Genomic DNA, 17,988 nt, shown 5'->3' with positions numbered 1-17,988 from the left:
TTATCATACTGTTGGTTGGTGTGTTATTATGATACTATTGGTTGGTGTGTTATTATCATACTATTGGTTGGTGTGTTATTATGATACTATTGGTTGGTGTGTTATTATCATACTGTTGGTTGGTGTGTTATTATCATACTGTTGGTTGGTGTGTTATTATCATACTGTTGGTTTGTGTGTTATTATGATACTATTGGTTGGTGTGTTATTATCATACTGTTGGTTGGTGTGTTATTATCATACTGTTGGTTGGGGTGTTATGATACTATTGGTTGGTGTGTTATTTTGATACTATTGGTTGGTGTGTTATTATGATACTATTGGTTGGTGTGTTATTATGTTATTATTGGTTGGTGTGTTATTATCATACTGTTGGTTGGTGTGTTATTATCATACTGTTGGTTGGGGTGTTATGATACTATTGGTTGGTGTGTTATTATGATACTATTGGTTGGTGTGTTATTATGATACTATCGGTTGGTGTGTTATTATGATACTATTGGTTGGTGTGTTATTATGACACTATTGGTTGGTGTGTTATCATGATACTATTGGTTGGTGTGTTATCATGATACTATTGGTTGGTGTGTTATTATGACACTATTGGTTGGTGTGGTATTATGACACTATTGGTTGGTGTGTTATCATGATACTATTGGTTGGTGTGTTATTATGACACTATTGGTTGGTGTGTTATTATGACACTATTGGTTGGTGTGTTATTATGACACTATTGGTTGGTGTGTTATTATGATACTGTTGGTTGGTGTGTTATCATGACACTATTGGTTGGTGTGTTATTATGATACTATTGGTTGGTGTGTTATCATGATACTATTGGTTGGTGTGTTATCATGATACTATTGGTTGGTGTGTTATCATGATACTATTGGTTGGTGTGTTATCATGATACTATTGGTTGGTGTGTTTTTATGATACTATTGGTTGGGGTGTTATTATGACACTATTGGTTGGGGTGGTTCATTTTGGCCAAAGGTATCAGACAGTCAGCGGATACAACAGTCTGATCCCGTCCCTTCACTACCGTTTCCTGTGTCAAGTCAAGCACTCACCAACTCTGCAGAACTTCAGATAATCTGGGTTCATCCTTGTGTACTTTTACAGAGATGTTTTCCCCTGAAATGTGTACATTTCACCTCTCTCCAGTGCACAATTGTGTTTTGCTGTGTACATTTCAGATTTGTTGTCATTGATTTTAAAACCATACTTTAGTAGTATTGTTATAGTTACTTTCAGGGTGATTACAGACGTGATGTTCAAAGAGAAGATGTAACCCAAACCAGAGTTGTAGCCGTGAACACATGAGCTGTGAGGACAGTGGACTAGATAAAGTTCCTTCTTTTTTCGGAAAGAAGATAAACCAAGGTTTTTTTTCACTATTATCTTAGCTTTCTCTCTCTCTCTGAACCTCCTCCCCCTGTCATTGTAACAGAAAAGGCTGTTATTTTTTTCAAGGAATCTCTAACTGTCATTGGTCACCAGCAGACACAGCTGGTCTGAGATGATGTGTAAGGGTGGGTGTGCCTGCCCGCCTGCCTCAGCTCGTGTCAGTTCAGTCCTGTGATAGCTAGTGTAGCTGTGCTCTATTCAGCTGTAGGATTATATGGCTCTACTCATTGGGATTACATAAACATGGTGGATCTTTATGCAAAGCCCCGGCATGGGTACCGGGTCCGGGGGAGCTTGGCTCTCCCAATACCAGCCCAGGTAGGTCCAGATCTAACTGTACACTATACTGTATATCTAGATGCAACAGTACAGCCTCAGTAAAACTATGGCTAAATTAGGCTGTCCAGAATAGAGAGCAGAGTGTGTTGGGTTTAATTAAGCTGTCCAGAATAGAGATCAGAGTGTGTTGGGTTTAATTAAGCTGTCCAGAATAGAGATCAGAGTGTGTTGAGTTTAATTAAGCTGTCCAGAATAGAGATCAGAGTGTGTTGAGTTTAATTAAGCTGTCCAGAATAGAGATCAGAGTGTGTTGAGTTTAATTAAGCTGTCCAGAATAGAGATCAGAGTGTGTTGGGTTTGTTCAGTATATACAACATTGACAGTATTTACGTCTACCTTGTTATCAACTTCCTACTTCCTGTTTAGTCTACTTAGTCTCACCCCACTGAGGATATATTGCTTCAGCTCAACTTTATTTTCCTGTGCTGCAGTGTAAGTCAACCCCAGAGAGCATGCTCAATAACACAAGCAATGCCTGCTTCAGCATGTTTAGCACATATCTCCGTTAAGCACTCTTGATGTAGACTTGAGGTTAGAGTTTTGCTAGTTGTTAGTTGACACATTTGCCAACACAAAACCATAGTTTCTCACATATAGGTATTGCATTTACTGTGGGCTGCTTATTGTGGGTGTTGGTGTAATGGGTAGATTGAGGGTTAAGCCTGTAGTTTATTTTTATTGGTGACACTGACATTTTACGCTACAAACATCTGGTTAGTGTGTGCTTATTGTGGGTAGATATCTCTTTCCAGTGGGCAGGGGAGGGGGCATTCCACAATCAGAGAGATCAATGATGCAGCTCTCATTTCCTCTCTCTTGTCTGTCTAGTCATGTGTATTGATTACCTTGTGGTGATAATGAGATCAATAATGATGTTATTGGGCTCCCGAGTGGTGCAGCGGTCTAAGGCACTGCATCACAGTGCAAGAGGTGTCACTACAGTCCCTGGTTCGAATCCAGGCTGTAGCACATCCATCCGTGATTGAGAGTCCCATAGGGCGGCGCACAATTGGCCAAGCGTTTGGCCGGGGTAGGCCGTCATTGTAAATAAGATTTTTTTCTTAACTGACTTGCCTAGTTAAATAAGGGTTCAATAAAAAAAATATTAAAACATTTAAAAAACTAGATGGTGTACCGAGTCCATATCTGATCACCACAAAACATGAAATGGTCAAATTTACCCATTACTATACATACCTGCCTTCCGACCATTGACCTAAATAGGTTTCCGACCTGTCACCATTCCTCAATCCAGTGGTTGGTTGAGCAGGGAGAATATTTAGCAAAAAAACAGTGCAAACTTGAATGCTATCTAAACAGAGAGTAGACAGTGGCAGAATACCTGACTGCTTTGACTATGTACAGACTCGGTGAGCATGGCTTTGCTATTGAGAATTGCCGCCGTAGACCTGGCTCTCAAGAGAAGACAGGTTATGTGCACACTGCCCACAAAATGAGGTGAAAACTGAGCTTCCTAACCTCCTGCCAGCTGTATGACCATATTAGAGACGCATACAGTGCATTCGGAAAGTATTCAGACCCCTTGACTTTTTCCACATTTTGTTACATTACAGCCTTATTCTAAAATGGATTCAATAGTTTTTTCCCTACACGCAATACCCCATAATGACAAAGCACTTAAAAAAAAAAATTACTTTATCACATTTACATATGTTTTCAGACACTTTCAGACACACTACTACAGCCCTGAGTCTTCTTGGGTATGACGCTACAAGCTTGGCACACCTGTATTTGGACAGTTTCTCCCATTCTTCTCTGCAGATCCTCTCAAGCTCTGTCAGGTTTGATGGGGAGCGTCGCTGCACAGCTATTTTCATGTCTCTCCAGAGATGTTCGATCGGGTTCAAGTCTGGGTTTTGGCTGGGTCACTCAAGGACATTCAGAGACTTGTCCCGAAGCCACTCCTGCGTTATCATGGCTGTGTGCTTAGGGCCGTTGTCCTGTTGGAAGGTGAACCTTCGCCCCAGTCTGAAGTCCTGAGTACTCTGGACAGGTTTTCATCAAGGATCTCTGTACTTTGCTCCGTTCATCCTTCCCTCAATCCTGTCTAGTCTCCCAGTTCCTGCCGCTGAAATACATCCCCACAGCATGATGCTGCCAGCACCATGCTTCACCGTAGGGATGGTGCCAGGTTTCCTCCAGACGTGACACTTGGCATTCAGGCCAAAGAGTTCAATCTTGGTTTCTCATGGTCAAAGTCCTTTAGGTGCCTTTTGGCAAACGGGCTGTCGTGTGCCTTTTAACTGTGGAGTGGCTTCTGTCTGACTACTACCATAAAGGCCTGATTGGTGGAGTGCTGCAGAGATGGTTGTGCTTCTGGAAGGTTCTACCATCTTCACAGGTGTGTGCCTTTCCGAATCATGTCCAATCAATTGAATTTACCACAGGTGGACTCCAATCAAGTTGTAGAAACATCTCAAGGATGATCAACGGAAACAGGATGCACCTGAGCTCAATTTCGAGGCTCATAGCAAAGGGTCTGAATACTTATGTAAATAAGGTATTTCTGTTTTACAAATTTAATACATTTGCAAAAATTTCAAAAAACTTGTTTTTGCTTTGTCATTATGGGGTATTGTGTGTAGATGGACGTGGAACAAAATTAATTTAATCCATTTTAGAATCAGGCTGTAACAAAATGTAGAAAAAGTCAAGGGGTCTCAATACTTTCCAAGTGCATGCACTGTATTTCTCTCAAATTACACAGATCCACAAAGGATTTGAAAACAAACCCCATTTTGATAAACTCCCATATCTATTAGGTGAAATATCACAGTGTGCACCACAGCAGCAAGATTTGTGATCTGTTGCAACAATGGCAACCAGTGGAGAACAAACAACATTGTAAATACAACCTATATTTATCTGTTAATTTATCTTCCCTTTCATACTTCAACTATTTGCACATTGTTACAACATTGTACATTGCCAATAACATAACATTTGAAATGTCTCTATTCTTTTAGTGTGTAATATTTACTGTTCATTTTGTTTATTTCCCTTGTTTCTTGTCTATTCCATTTGCTTTGGTAATGTTTGCCATGCCAATAAATCCCTTTGAATTTGAGGGAGGGAGGTGAGAGATGGAGAGGGAGAGCACTCTCACAATGCCATGATGAGGATATCAAAGGCAGCAGTGTTCCCAGGGGGACCTCCCAGGAGTCAAAAAAGTCAGGCAGAGACCTCTCATGGGATACAGGAGGTGAGTCTCTGGCCTCTAGAACAGATGAGACTCCAGGTGAGACTCTGGCTCGGTTGAGACTCTTGCCTCTGGAACAGATGAGACTCTGGCCTCTGGAACAGATGAGACTCCAGGGGAGACTCTGGCCTCTGGACCAGGTGAGACTCCAGGTGAGACTCTGGCCTCTGGAACAAGTGAGACTCCAGGTGAGACTATGGCCTCTGGAACAGGTGAGACTCCAGGTGAGACTCTGGCCTCTGGAACAGATGAGACTCCAGGTGAGACTCCAGATGAGACTCTGGCTTCTGGAACAGGTCAGACTCCAGGTCAGACTCCAGGTCAGACTCTGGCTTCTGGAACAGGTCAGACTCCAGGTGAGACTCTGGCCTCTGGAACAGATGAGACTCTGGCCTCTGGAACAGGTGACACTCCAGGTGAGACTCTGGCCTCTAGAATAGGTGAGTCTCTGGCCTCTGGAACAGATGAGACTCCAGGTGAGACTCTGGCCTCTGGAACAGGTGACACTCCAGGTGAGAGTCTGGCCTCTAGAATAGGTGAGCCTCTGGAACAGATGAGTCTCCAGGTGAGACTCTGGCCTCTAGAACAGATGACACTCTGGCCTTTGGAACATATGAGACTCTGGCCTCTAGAACAGATGAGACTCCAGGTGAGACTGGCCTCTGGAACAGATGAGACTCTGGCCTCTAGAACAGATGAGACTCCAGGTGAGACTCTGGCCTCTGGAACAGATGAGACTCTAGGTGAGGCTCTGGCCTCTGGAACAGGTGAGACTCCAGGTGAGGCTATGGCCTCTGGAACAGATGAGGCTCCAGGTGAGGCTCTAGTTCTTTGGAACAGGTGAGACTCCAGGTGAGACTGTGAGACTCTAGGTGAGACTCTAGGTGAGACTCTGGCCTCTGGAACAGGTGAGACTCCAGGTGAGACTCTGGCCTCTGGAACAGGTGAGACTCCAGGTGAGACTCTGGCCTCTGGAACAGGTGAGACTCCAGGTGAGACTCTGGCCTCTGGAACAGGTGAGACTCTAGGTGAGACTCTGGCAATGTAGTATCAGTGAGTGAGTGTGCCAATGTTTACTGGATAGATGGACACTCATTTACTTCTCTCATTTATTAAATTAAAACAACTTTATTTATCCCAAAGGAGCAATTACTTAAGGCAGCTGCAACAATGACAACAAGACTAACATTTAGGCTAACAAGATTAACTCGACAATCCTTACCATGTGTATTGGCTTTGACTAGGTCTATATTTACATACTCTGAATTGCGTTTTGTGCTTCATACGGTAGAATACTGGAACTTTCTATAGCTGTGGGTTCCAGATAAGAGGGAGAATAAAAGGTATTTGAAGTTATATTCAGTCAGCTGTTTGAGTCATGTAAGCATTCTTGACATAGTTTTTTTGACTGGCTTCAATTAGTAACCATTGTGTCAGTAACCATTGTGAAACTGTTGCATGAAACCTGAATATTGGCCTTGCATACAGGGTTGGGGAGTAACTGATTACATGTCATCTGATTACAAAAAAAATGAAACTACTGTAATCAGATTAGATACTTTTGAAAAACTACATGATTATTTATTGGATTACGGTTCAATTCAGAAAGGATGTTTGAGAAATACATTGACACCTTTCTGTTTTCTCAATGATATTCAAATCAGCATCAAACAAAGGCGCAAGTTAAAATGTATTCCACCTGAGAGAGTCGACCAGAAGTCAGAGACCTCTATGATGGCACACAAAATGCTTTTGATGGATATTTTTTGTCTTCTTCTAATGCCATTTAAGGGAAAAGTAATACGATTACCTTATTTAGTTTGGGTAATCCAAAAGTTACATATACTGATTTACAATTTTGGACAAGTAACTGTTAACTGTAACGGATTACTTTGGAAAATAACCTACCCAACTCTGCTTGCATATTTCTTTATGTGGACAGCTGTCATTAATCTTTCTTTTCACTGGAAGACCCAACCTAAATGGAAGACAATGTCACATATTTTATTTTATTTATTTATTTTACCGTTATTTTACCAGGTAAGTTGACTGAGAACACGTTCTCATTTGCAGCAACGACCTGGGGAATAGTTACAGGGGAGAGGAGGGGGATGAATGAGCCAATTGTAAACTGGGGATTATTAGGTGACCGTGATGGTTGAGGGCCAGATTGGGAATTTAGCCAGGACACCAGGGTTAACACCCCTACTCTTACGATAAGTGCCATGGGATCTTTAATGACCTCAGAGAGTCAGGACACCCGTTTAACGTCCCATCCGAAAGACGGCACCCTACACAGAGCAGTGTCCCCAATCACTGCCCTGGGGCATTGGGATCTTTGTTTAGACCAGAGGAAAGAGTGCCTCCTACTGGCCCTCCAACACCACTTCCAGCAGCACCTGGTCTCCCATCCAGGGACTGACCAGGACCAACCCTGCTTAGCTTCAGAAGCAAGCCAGCAGTGGTATGCAGGGTGGAATGCCTCGGCAGTATTGTGAAGCAGTACAGTTTCAGTTTGTTGAGTGGTGAACTTTGTACATCCTTGTTGCACATCCAGTTTTGGCAATGCAGAGTCAGTGTCTGTAGGTAACTGGGTAATCTATCAAATCACATTTTATTTGTCACATGTGCTGAATACAACAGGTGTAGACCTTACCGTGAAATGCTTACAAGCCCTTAACCAACAATGAAGGATTTTTTTAAATTAAAGAAAATATTTGCTAAAAAATAAATAAAGTAAGAATAAAAAGCAACACAATAAAATAAAAAGAACGAGGCTATATACAGGGTGTACCGAGTCAATGTGCGGGGGTACAGGTTAGTCGAGGTAATATGTACATGTAGGTAGGGTTGAAGTGACTACTCATAAATAATAAACAATCAGTAGCAGCAACGTATAAAATGGGAACAATGCAAATAGTCTGGGTAGTCATTTGATTAACTATTTAGCACTCTAATGGCTTGGGATTAGAAGCTGTCGGATGCCGAGCAGTTGCCATACCAAGCGGTGATGCAATCAGTCAGGATGCTCTCGATGGTGCAGCTGTATAACTTTTTGAGGATCTGACTACCCATGTCAAAAAAAATTTAGGCTCCTGAGGGGGAATAGGTGTAGTAATAGTGGGCGTCTGTAAATTTAGACACAAATGAGGCGTTGGTTTGTGGTCTGGAGCTTGATGCTCTCTCTTCAGCTTTAGAATTTACTTCCTGAGCTGACTGCTCCGGAAGACCGTCTCTGTTCTGCTCTGTCACCCTCTTACTGAGTGCTATAAGCCTCTTGTTCCTCCAGAAAAAAACAACTACTTTTATCTACACAGAACCAACTGACTGTCTGTAGAGGTGATAGACTAAAGTTAATGTTGGTTATGTTGTTCACAGGCTTGGCTCTCTGTTGCATGAAGCATTTTGACCGTGACTCAGTGTCACTTAGCCTCAACCTGGTCCCAGATCAGTTTGTGTTCCTGCTGTAAGTTTATTGTTAAGACAGTGCAAACACATCTGGCATCAGATAGTGTTCTACCTACTTGGTGTCACACTGTAGATCGAAACTTTTCCAGCTGACCTCTGGCCCCATATTATCTGCTCTTCCCATAGGTCAAGGAGAGTGTCCAGAACGCCGTGTACGTCAATGTAGCGGAGCTCTGCAGAAATATCTCTGAGTCCCCTCCCTCAGCCTTCAACCCTCCCTGCACTCCTCCATACCTGGACTCTAAGGGATGGGAGGTGCACACTGACCAGGAGAGTGGACGGGAGTACTACTACCACCCCGAATCGGGGCAGACCACCTGGGACAACCCCTACATAGACCTTGAGGCTCCCGCCGAGGTGTCTGTGTGTTCGCCCTCCTCTCAGTTCCCCTCCCTGTCCCCCACCTCCGCCTCCCCCCCTGCATGGACCTCTGACTGGAAGCAGTGTTTGGATGTGACTAGCGGCCGCCAGTACTTCTACAACCCAGTATCGGGGGAGACGTCTTGGGAGCCCCCAGAGCCACAGTGCCCCTACCCCCCTCTGATGGAGCCTCTGAGTGGGCTCCGGTCTCTGGAGGAAGGGCCGGTAAGGCCTGCTCCACTTAGACACCCAGTCTATTTTAGTTTCATCATGGGACGTCTACAAATAATACGCTCATCTTTTTAATGAAGTTTAAGTTCCTGCTAAGTCCTACAGTACATAGCAGACAGTTGGTTTTCATGATTATGTAATTATCCTCCTGCTAAGTCCTACACCTACCGTACATAGCAGACAGTTGATTTTCATAGATTATGTAATTATCCTCCTGCTAAGTCCTACACCTACCATACATAGCAGACAGTTGATTTTCATAGATTATGTAATTATCCTCCTGCTAAGTCCTACACCTACAATACATAGCAGACAGTTGTTTTTCATGATTATGTAATTATCCTCCTGCTAAGTCCTACACCTAGCGTACATAGCAGACAGTTGTTTTTCATGATTATGTAATTATCCTCCTGCTAAGTCCTACACCTACATTACATAGCAGACAGTTGGTTTTCATGATTATGTAATTATCCTCCTGCTAAGTCCTACACCTACCGTACATAGCAGAGAGTTGGTTTTCATGATTATGTAATTATCCTCAAACTAGTAGGCATTCTGTACATACATTGACCTCATTGTGAACTTTTTGCAAACTGCATTGTTGAGTTTTCACCATTCTAAAGAGGCTTGTGAAAGAAAAAGCTTTGAAAAGGTAAAAGGAAGCTAGAAGGTAAGTCATCCATTGTCCTGGTCTCCATCTGTTTTGAAGTAGAACACTGAATGTAACATTATCACAACGTGTGTGTCTGTCTGTGTACATGCGTATGGGTGTGTGCATGTGTCTGTTTACACACCTGCATGCGTGTGTGTGTGTGACATGATGTTTGTGCAATGCATAATGTGTGTGTGTGTGTGTGTCCAGCCTCCCCTGCCTGAGGAGGACTACCAAGCAGATGACTATCAAGCAGATGACTACCCAGCCGAGGTTGACCTACCAGAAGAGGAGTTGTTGGCTGTGTCCCCTGTGACCCCTCACTCCTTCCCTAAGGACTACACCCCCAGCCATGTGACCCGGGCAGTCATCCCCAGGGCCAGCCTGGACAGGAGCGCCCCAACGGGCTGGAACCTCAACATAGACCCTGATGGGACTTGGGTGTTCTCCAACAGACACTCACCTGATCAGGTACACAGACTCTTTATTTAGATGTTATTTATTCTGGTTAGTCTTTATTGACCCTTTATTTAGACTTTATTTATTCTGGTTAGTCTCATTGACCCTTTATGTAGACTTTATTTATTCTGGTTAGTCTCATTGACCCTTTATGTAGACTTTATTTATTCTGGTTAGTCTTATTGACCCTTTATTTAGACTTTATTTATTCTGGTTAGTCTTATTGACCCTTTATTTAGGCTTTATTTATTCTGGTTAGTCTTATTGACCCTTTATTTAGACTTGATTTATTCTGGTTAGTCTTATTGACCCTTTATTTAGACTTGATTTATTCTGGTTAGTCTTATTGGCCCTTTATTTAGACTTTATTTATTCTGGTTAGTCTTATTGACCCTTTATTTAGACTTGATTTATTCTGGTTAGTCTTATTGGCCCTTTATTTAGACTTTATTTATTCTGGTTAGTCTTATTGGCCCTTTATTTAGACTTTATTTATTCTGGTTAGTCTTATTGGCCCTTTATTTAGACTTTATTTATTCTGGTTAGTCTTATTGGCCCTTTATTGAGACTTTATTTATTCTGGTTAGTCTTATTGACCCTTTATTTAGACTTTATTTATTCTGGTTAGTCTTATTGGCCCTTTATTTAGACTTTATTTATTCTGGTTAGTCTTATTGACCCTTTATTTAGACTTTATTTATTCTGGTTAGTCTTATTGACCCTTTATTTAGACTTTATTTATTCATGTTAGTCTCATTTGAGATAAAAATGTACTTTTCAAGCGAGAGCTGTCCAGGAATGCAGTCTAGGGGTAAACCGTGCCACTCAGCTTGAAGGAATATCACGGCTAAATGCACCGTTATGCCATTAGACTAGAAGATATCGTAAGTGTATGCACTACGTACTATGCACTACGTACTATGCACTACGTTTTCTCCAGAAAGGTTCAATAAAGTCAATATTTAACCGGAAGTCTTTGTCATTGTGTGTGTGGTAACAGTGGATCAAATCGTTGGATGACAGAGGACTGACGTACTACTACCTTAGTGATGGCTCCAGATCCCAGTGGAACCTGCCTGAGGTAGAGATCAAGATTAGAAAACACCCATAGCGAGTATGAAATGGAAGATCTCATTCATGTGAACAGATTGATCTAAATTTGCCTATAGCAAAGAGAACATTCTGTTATTATTACTCCTCTTCATTCCCATTGGAACACAAGGCCACAGTGAGCTCCTCCCCTTCTTCATGTCCTCAGCAACATGTTGTGCATGGCTTAAAGAGAGGTTCATCTTGGCCAGCTCGTCCACATGGTTTAGATCAGTATTTTCCTCATGTAGATGTGAAAGGTTTCTCCACTGTGAACATGCATTTCTCCGTTATCATTTGACCAACCAAGGCCCCTGTAGTGTCAGGCCAGTCCAAGGTGGGGAACGGTGTTGAGCTGGACAGGGTCTCTTTAATGGTCATGAAGAACTGGAGACACACCATGGGTGCAACTTATGTCAGCTCAGCCCTGCAGGAGGTGGTGAGGACTAATAACACATACTGGAGCATTAACATAACTCACGTCCCCCTAACCAGAGCCCACCACAGTAGAGCTATGAGGTAGAGTAGGTGTGTCAGCTGGCTCTGACCACAGTGTTCAGTAAGGCAGAGTGAAGTGACTGAGCTCCTTATGAAACCCCTGACCCTCAGCTCTCATACTGAGCCACCCTGACACCGCTTCCTAAACGAGAGAGCTCCCAGCACCTGGGACATTTCAGTCATCCGTGTGTTCAGTGTACCACAACAGAGTAGACAGTGTACCACAACAGAGTAGACAGTGTACCACAACAGAGTAGACAGTGTACCACAACAGAGTAGACAGTGTACCACAACAGAGTAGACAGTGTACCACAACAGAGTAGACAGTGTACCACAACAGAGTAGACAGTGTACCACAACAGAGTAGACAGTGTACCACAACAGAGTAGACCGCGTACCACAACAGAGTAGACCGCGTACCACAACAGAGTAGACCGCGTACCACAACAGAGTAGACCGCGTACCACAACAGAGTAGACAGTGTACCACAACAGAGTAGACAGTGTACCACAACAGAGTAGACAGTGTACCACAACAGAGTAGACCGTGTACCACAACAGAGTAGACCGTGTACCACAACAGAGTAGACCGTGTACCACAACAGTGTAGACCGTGTACTCTGGAGTAAGATTAAGTGATTGCAGACGCTAGGAAGTTAGGAATTAAGTAAAAGTAAAGCATCCATTATTCTTCTCCTGTTGGGCAAAAGTTATTCCCGACTCACAGAAGAAATACCTCAGACTACGGCTCCAGTGCGGATAACTCTCCAGAGATGGGGCAGCACCATGTGAGTTCTCCTCCTCCTCACCTGTTCTCCTCTCCTGTCCTCCTCACCTGCCCTCCCCTGCTGATCCTCATCAGATTAGATCAGTCCTGTTCTAGCTAAAATTACAGTTCTGTGATGCCCCAGCTAGAGCACTGTTTTGTGTCTTTTCCTGAAGGCTAATTGGTTGAGACTCCAAAGAAGCCTCTCCAATCAGAGCCCAGAGTCTCAGCGGCACAATGTGTTTAAAAAAAAAAATCTAATTTGTTTTACGATTTTCTTCATTGTAGAATAATAGTGAAGACATTACAACTATGAAATAAAACATGGAATCATGTAGTAACCAAAAAGTGTTAAACAAATCAAAATATACTTCAAAGTAGCCACCCTTTGCCTTGATGAAAGCTTTGCACACTCTTGGCATTCTATCAAGCAGCTTCATGAGGTAGTCACCTGGAATGCATTTCAATGAACAGGTGTGCCTTGTTGAAGTTAATTTGTGGAATATCTTTCCTTCTTAATGCATAAGAATTTGTTCTTAACTGACTTGCCTAGTTAAATAAAGGATTATTTTTATATATATATACAGTGGGGAGAAAAAGTATTTGATACACTGCCGATTTTGCAGGTTTTCATACTTACAAAGCATGTAGAGGTCTGTAATTTTGATCATAGGTACACTTCAACTGTGAGAGACGGAATCTAAAACAAAAATCCAGAAAATCACATTGTATGATTTTTAAGTAATTAATTTGCCTTTTATTGCATGACATAAGTATTTGATACATCAGAAAAGCAGAACTTAATATTTGGTACAGAAACCTCTGTTTGCAATTACAGAGATCATACGTTTCCTGTAGTTCTTGACCAGGTTTGCACACACTGCAGCAGGGATTTTGGCCCACTCCTCCATACAGACCTTCTCCAGATCTTTCAGGTTTCGGGGCTGTCGCTGGGCAATACGGACTTTCAGCTCCCTCCAAAGATTTTCTATTGGGTTCAGGTCTGGAGACTGGCTAGGCCACTCCAGGACCTTGAGATGCTTCTTACGGAGCCACTCCTTAGTTGCCCTGGCTGTGTGTTTCGGGTCGTTGTCATGCTGGAAGACCCAGCCACGACCCATCTTCAATGCTCTTACTGAGGGAAGGAGGTTGTTGGCCAAGATCTCGCGATACATGGCCCCATCCATCCTGCCCTCAGTACGGTGCAGTCGTCCTGTCCCCTTTGCAGAAAAGCATCCCCAAAGAATGATGTTTCCACCTCCATGCTTCACGGTTGGGATGGTGTTCTTGGGGTTGTACTCATCCTTCTTCTTCCTCCAAACACGGCGAGTGGAGTTTAGACCAAAAAGCTCTATTTTTGTCTCATCAGACCACATGACCTTCTCCCATTCCTCCTCTGGATCATCCAGATGGTCATTGGCAAACTTCAGACGGGCCTGGACATGCGCTGGCTTGAGCAGGGGGACCTTGCGTGCGCTGCAGGATTTTAATCCATGACGGCGTAGTGTGTTACTAATGGTTTTCTTTGAGACTGTGGTCCCAGCTCTCTTCAGGTCCAGGTAGACCTGGTCAATGACCTGGACCTGGTCAATGACCTGAAGAGAGCTGGGACCACAGTTCTGGGCTGATCCCTCACCTTCCTCATGATCATTGATGCCCCACGAGGTGAGATCTTGCATGGAGCCCCAGACCGAGGGTGATTGACCGTCATCTTGAACTTCTTCAATTTTCTAATAATTGCGACAACAGTTGTTGCCTTCTCACCAAGCTGCTTGCCTATTGTCCTGTAGCCCATCCCAGCCTTGTGCAGGTCTACAATTTTATCCCTGATGTCCTTACACAGCTCTCTGGTCTTGGCCATTGTGGAGAGGTTGGAGTCTGTTTGATTGAGTGTGTGGACAGGTGTCTTTTATACAGGTAACGGGTTCAAACAGGTGCAGTTAATACAGGTAATGAGTGGAGAACAGGAGGGCTTCTTAAAGAAAAACTAACAGGTCTGTGAGAGCCGGAATTCTTACTGGTTGGTAGGTGATCAAATACTTATGTCATGCAATAAAATGCAAATTAATTACTTAAAAATCATACAATGTGATTTTCTGGATTTTTGTTTTAGATTCCGTCTCTCACAGTTGAAGTGTACCTATGATAGAAATTACAGACCTCTACATGCTTTGTAAGTAGGAAAACCTGCAAAATCGGCAGTGTATCAAATACTTGTTCCCCCCACTGTATATATATATATAATATATAATATATATATATTTTAAGCCAATGAGTTCTGTTGTGACAAGGTAGGGGTGGTATACAGAAGATAGCCCTATTTGGTAAATTTCAAGAACTTTGAAAGTTTCTTCAAGTGCAGTCGCAAAAACCATCAAGCGACATGATGAAACTGTCTCTCATGAGGACCACCACAGGAAAGGAAGACCCAAAGTTACCTCTGTTGCAGAGGATAAGTTCATTCGAGTTACCAGCTTCAGAAATTGCAGCCAAAATAAATGCTTCACAGAGGTCAAGTAACAGACACATCTCAACATCAACTGTTCAGAGTAGACTGCGTGAATCAGGCCTTCATGGTCAAATAGCTGCAGAGAAACCACTACTAAAGGAAACCAATAAGAAGAGACTTGCTTGGGCTAAGAAATACGAGCAATGGACATTGGACTAGTGGAAATCTGTCCTTTGGTTTTGGTTGGGACCAACCAATTTGAGATTTTTGGTCCCAACCACAGTGTCTGTGAGACGCAGAGTAGGTGAACGGATTATCTCTGCATGTGTGGTTCCCACTGTGAAACATGGAGGAGGAGGTAGGATGGTGTGGGGGTGCTTTGCTGGTGACACTGTCAGTGATTTATTTAGAATTAAAGACACACTTAACCATCATGGCTACCATCCCATCTGGTTTGGGCTTAGTGGGACTAGAATTTGTTTTTCAGCAAGACAATGACCCAACACACCTCCAGGCTGTGTAGGGTCTATATGACCAATAAGGAGAGTGATGGAGTGCTGCATCAGATGACCTGGCCTTCACAATCACCCAACCTCAACCCAATTGAGATGGTTTGGGATAAGCATTTCAGGTTAAGCTGGTTGAGAATGTGCAAAGCTGTCAGCAAGGCAATGGGTGGCTACTTTGAAGAATCTCAAATATAAAATCCATTTTTATTTGTTTAACACTTTAGGTTACTACATGATTCCATATGTGTTATTTCATGTGTTTGATGTACTCACTATTATTCTACAATGTAGAAAATAGTACAAATAAAGAAAAACCCTAGAATGAGTAGGTGTCCAAACTTTTGACTGTTACTGTAATACATGCATGCTATCTATTTTAGGGCTAATGGTGTGACGTACTAATGGTGTGACATACTAATGGCGTGTTGTACTTGTAGAGTAGTAGTTGCTTGGGACTATTCTGATATGGCATAGCTACCCCTGGGAGAGTGGAAAACAGATGTCACTTGGGAAATGTAATATTTCCTGGTATATTAATTGATTTCCCTTTCGAGGACAGCTGATATCACATCACCATTGGCAAACTGTCAGCCAAAACCACGAACTGCCACACCCACCCCCTCATCACACCTCACTACACCCTGAAAGAAAGCATGCACTAGTCGAAAATGTCTGTGCTTTCATCCCCTCCATGCTGTTCATTATAAAACATAGAGCTAGAGGTGTCTGTTCACGAGCTAAGACAAAGTAGCTTGTTGTGAGAGTTTAGCCAGAGTTGTCAAATCCGCCTTTTGCTTTTTTGTGCATTTCTATTAGTAGAGCTTAAGGTTAGTATCAAGGCACCAATAATGATGTCTCACTTGAACACTTGGCTTCACATCATTAAAGCATGTTATGTGTGGATCCTTTTTCAGGTGCAGAGTTTGGAAAAAGTTGGAATACTCAACAAAACTAAAGTGTCAGAGAACGGGAAAAGAGTAAGGTAATTCTGACCTCATCCAAAGTCTGGGCATAATTGCTGACATGAAAGACATGGAAACAAGTGCTGAAATAATCAGCCATCTACTTGAATGTATAGTCATCCATTATCCATTACATCCATTACATTACCAAATGACTTTCTACACTGCAACATTCCCTGAAGTACAGTACAGCTCACACTCAGTGACCTTCCTGTAGGAAAAACTGGGCCCAGTCATGGACGGTTCTTCACGGAGGGGTTCTGACCTTCCATAAAGAGCCCAAGTCTGCAGCCACGGGAGCCTCTGTGAGTGAGAGGTGTACATGTGTTACCTGCACAGAAAAATATCTCTAACATCTCCTTGGTTACACATTCCCTCACCTGACTGTGTGGGAACTCTACATTCCTGTTCTGTGACATTCAGTACATTTCTGAGGGAGTGAGGGAACTAACAGCTTTGAGACATTAGCACTGAGCTGAACACCTAGACATGGTATCAGAAACATCTACAGTAGAATGTTTCACTGTGTCTTATTAGAAGTAATGAAAGAAAATGCTGTGAACATCTTAGAATACAACATACAGGATGTTGAAGCCATGACAGAGTGACGGCTCAGCACAGACAAGCCCTGAAGGCTCAAGGAGGCATGACAGTCAAAGATTTGTCCAGCTTTCTGATTTCATGGAATGCAGTGCTGTCAGTTTTCATCAACTGGTCCTCCATGATGTCTTTCTCTCTTCACAGATCAAGACCAATCAGATCGTCCCAGAGGTCACGGTGGATCTACGAGGGGCAAAGATTGGCTGGGCTCCCAGGGATAAATCCAGCAAAAAGAATGTTGTAGAAGTGAGTTGACAGTTGGTTGCTATGGAATCATAATAGGAGTTGTACTAGATACAGCAAAGACAATCCTGACAGGATAGACTTAATTCAAGCATACCGATTCCCTGCCCATTGTGATAAGTGAATCTGGGAAGCAACATCATGTGAGAATACATTTGCCATTAATCCAAGACTGTTACCCTCTGTATACATCTGTAAAGCAAATGTTTAACGTCATAATAACCTCTCTATGTTGTCTTCAGTTGAAAGACAGAAATGGCGTTGAGTTTCTGCTACAGTATGACACTGAGAGTATCATCAACGACTGGCACAAAGTTCTAATGGACAGCATACGACAGCTGGTATGTTTCTTTAAGTAAATTAACTTGCACACTTTAACGTGCTACCAGGTGCATGGAGACAAATATGTACTGGATAAAAAGAAAAACTTCCTGATGAAGGTCAATTTAGGTCGGTTAACTTAATGGCTGCTGGTTCAAACATCATGCATGTTAGTCAATGACATTGCAGGACCAGGAACACCACCAATCTGAGGAGGAGGATGGGGACGTCAGTGATAAGTCCTACAGTATAGCCAGAGATCAGAGGTCACCAGGTACCATGGACAGGAGGAGGAGGTGTAAGTTCTCCTTGCTCCAAATACACTGTAGCAGACGTTTCATGTGCAATAGCCTCCGCCAGGTCAACTTGCTCATGTTTCGTGACTGTGTCCCCCCCCTCCTCTTCCTCCTCCT

General features: G+C 42.9%; 1 protein-coding gene across 6 annotated transcripts in view; it reads left to right on the top strand.

Annotated features, from left to right (window-relative positions):
* The window catches only part of LOC139571400 (rho GTPase-activating protein 27-like), a 62,099-nt gene that overhangs the window by 40,002 nt on the left and 4,109 nt on the right, over positions 1-17,988 (top strand). For 2 of the 6 annotated variants that reach the window (XM_071394232.1, XM_071394231.1), the window contains exons 4-12: positions 8,564-9,022; positions 9,891-10,151; positions 11,140-11,220; positions 12,436-12,513; positions 16,364-16,431; positions 16,629-16,716; positions 17,156-17,257; positions 17,497-17,595; positions 17,765-17,873. In XM_071394232.1, coding sequence (XP_071250333.1) covers positions 8,564-9,022; positions 9,891-10,151; positions 11,140-11,220; positions 12,436-12,513; positions 16,364-16,431; positions 16,629-16,716; positions 17,156-17,257; positions 17,497-17,595; positions 17,765-17,873 — 1,345 coding nt within the window. Of the gene's footprint in view, positions 1-1,568; positions 1,729-8,563; positions 9,023-9,890; positions 10,152-11,139; positions 11,221-12,435; positions 12,514-16,363; positions 16,432-16,628; positions 16,717-17,155; positions 17,258-17,496; positions 17,596-17,764; positions 17,874-17,988 lie in introns of those variants that run through there. The other 4 variants (XM_071394237.1, XM_071394234.1, XM_071394233.1 and 1 more) reach the window with 4 other exon arrangements.

This window comes from Salvelinus alpinus, chromosome 3, assembly GCF_045679555.1.
Source record: "Salvelinus alpinus chromosome 3, SLU_Salpinus.1, whole genome shotgun sequence".
Classification (NCBI taxonomy): Eukaryota; Metazoa; Chordata; class Actinopteri; order Salmoniformes; family Salmonidae; genus Salvelinus; species Salvelinus alpinus.
This window is presented reverse-complemented; position numbering and strand designations above follow the sequence as displayed.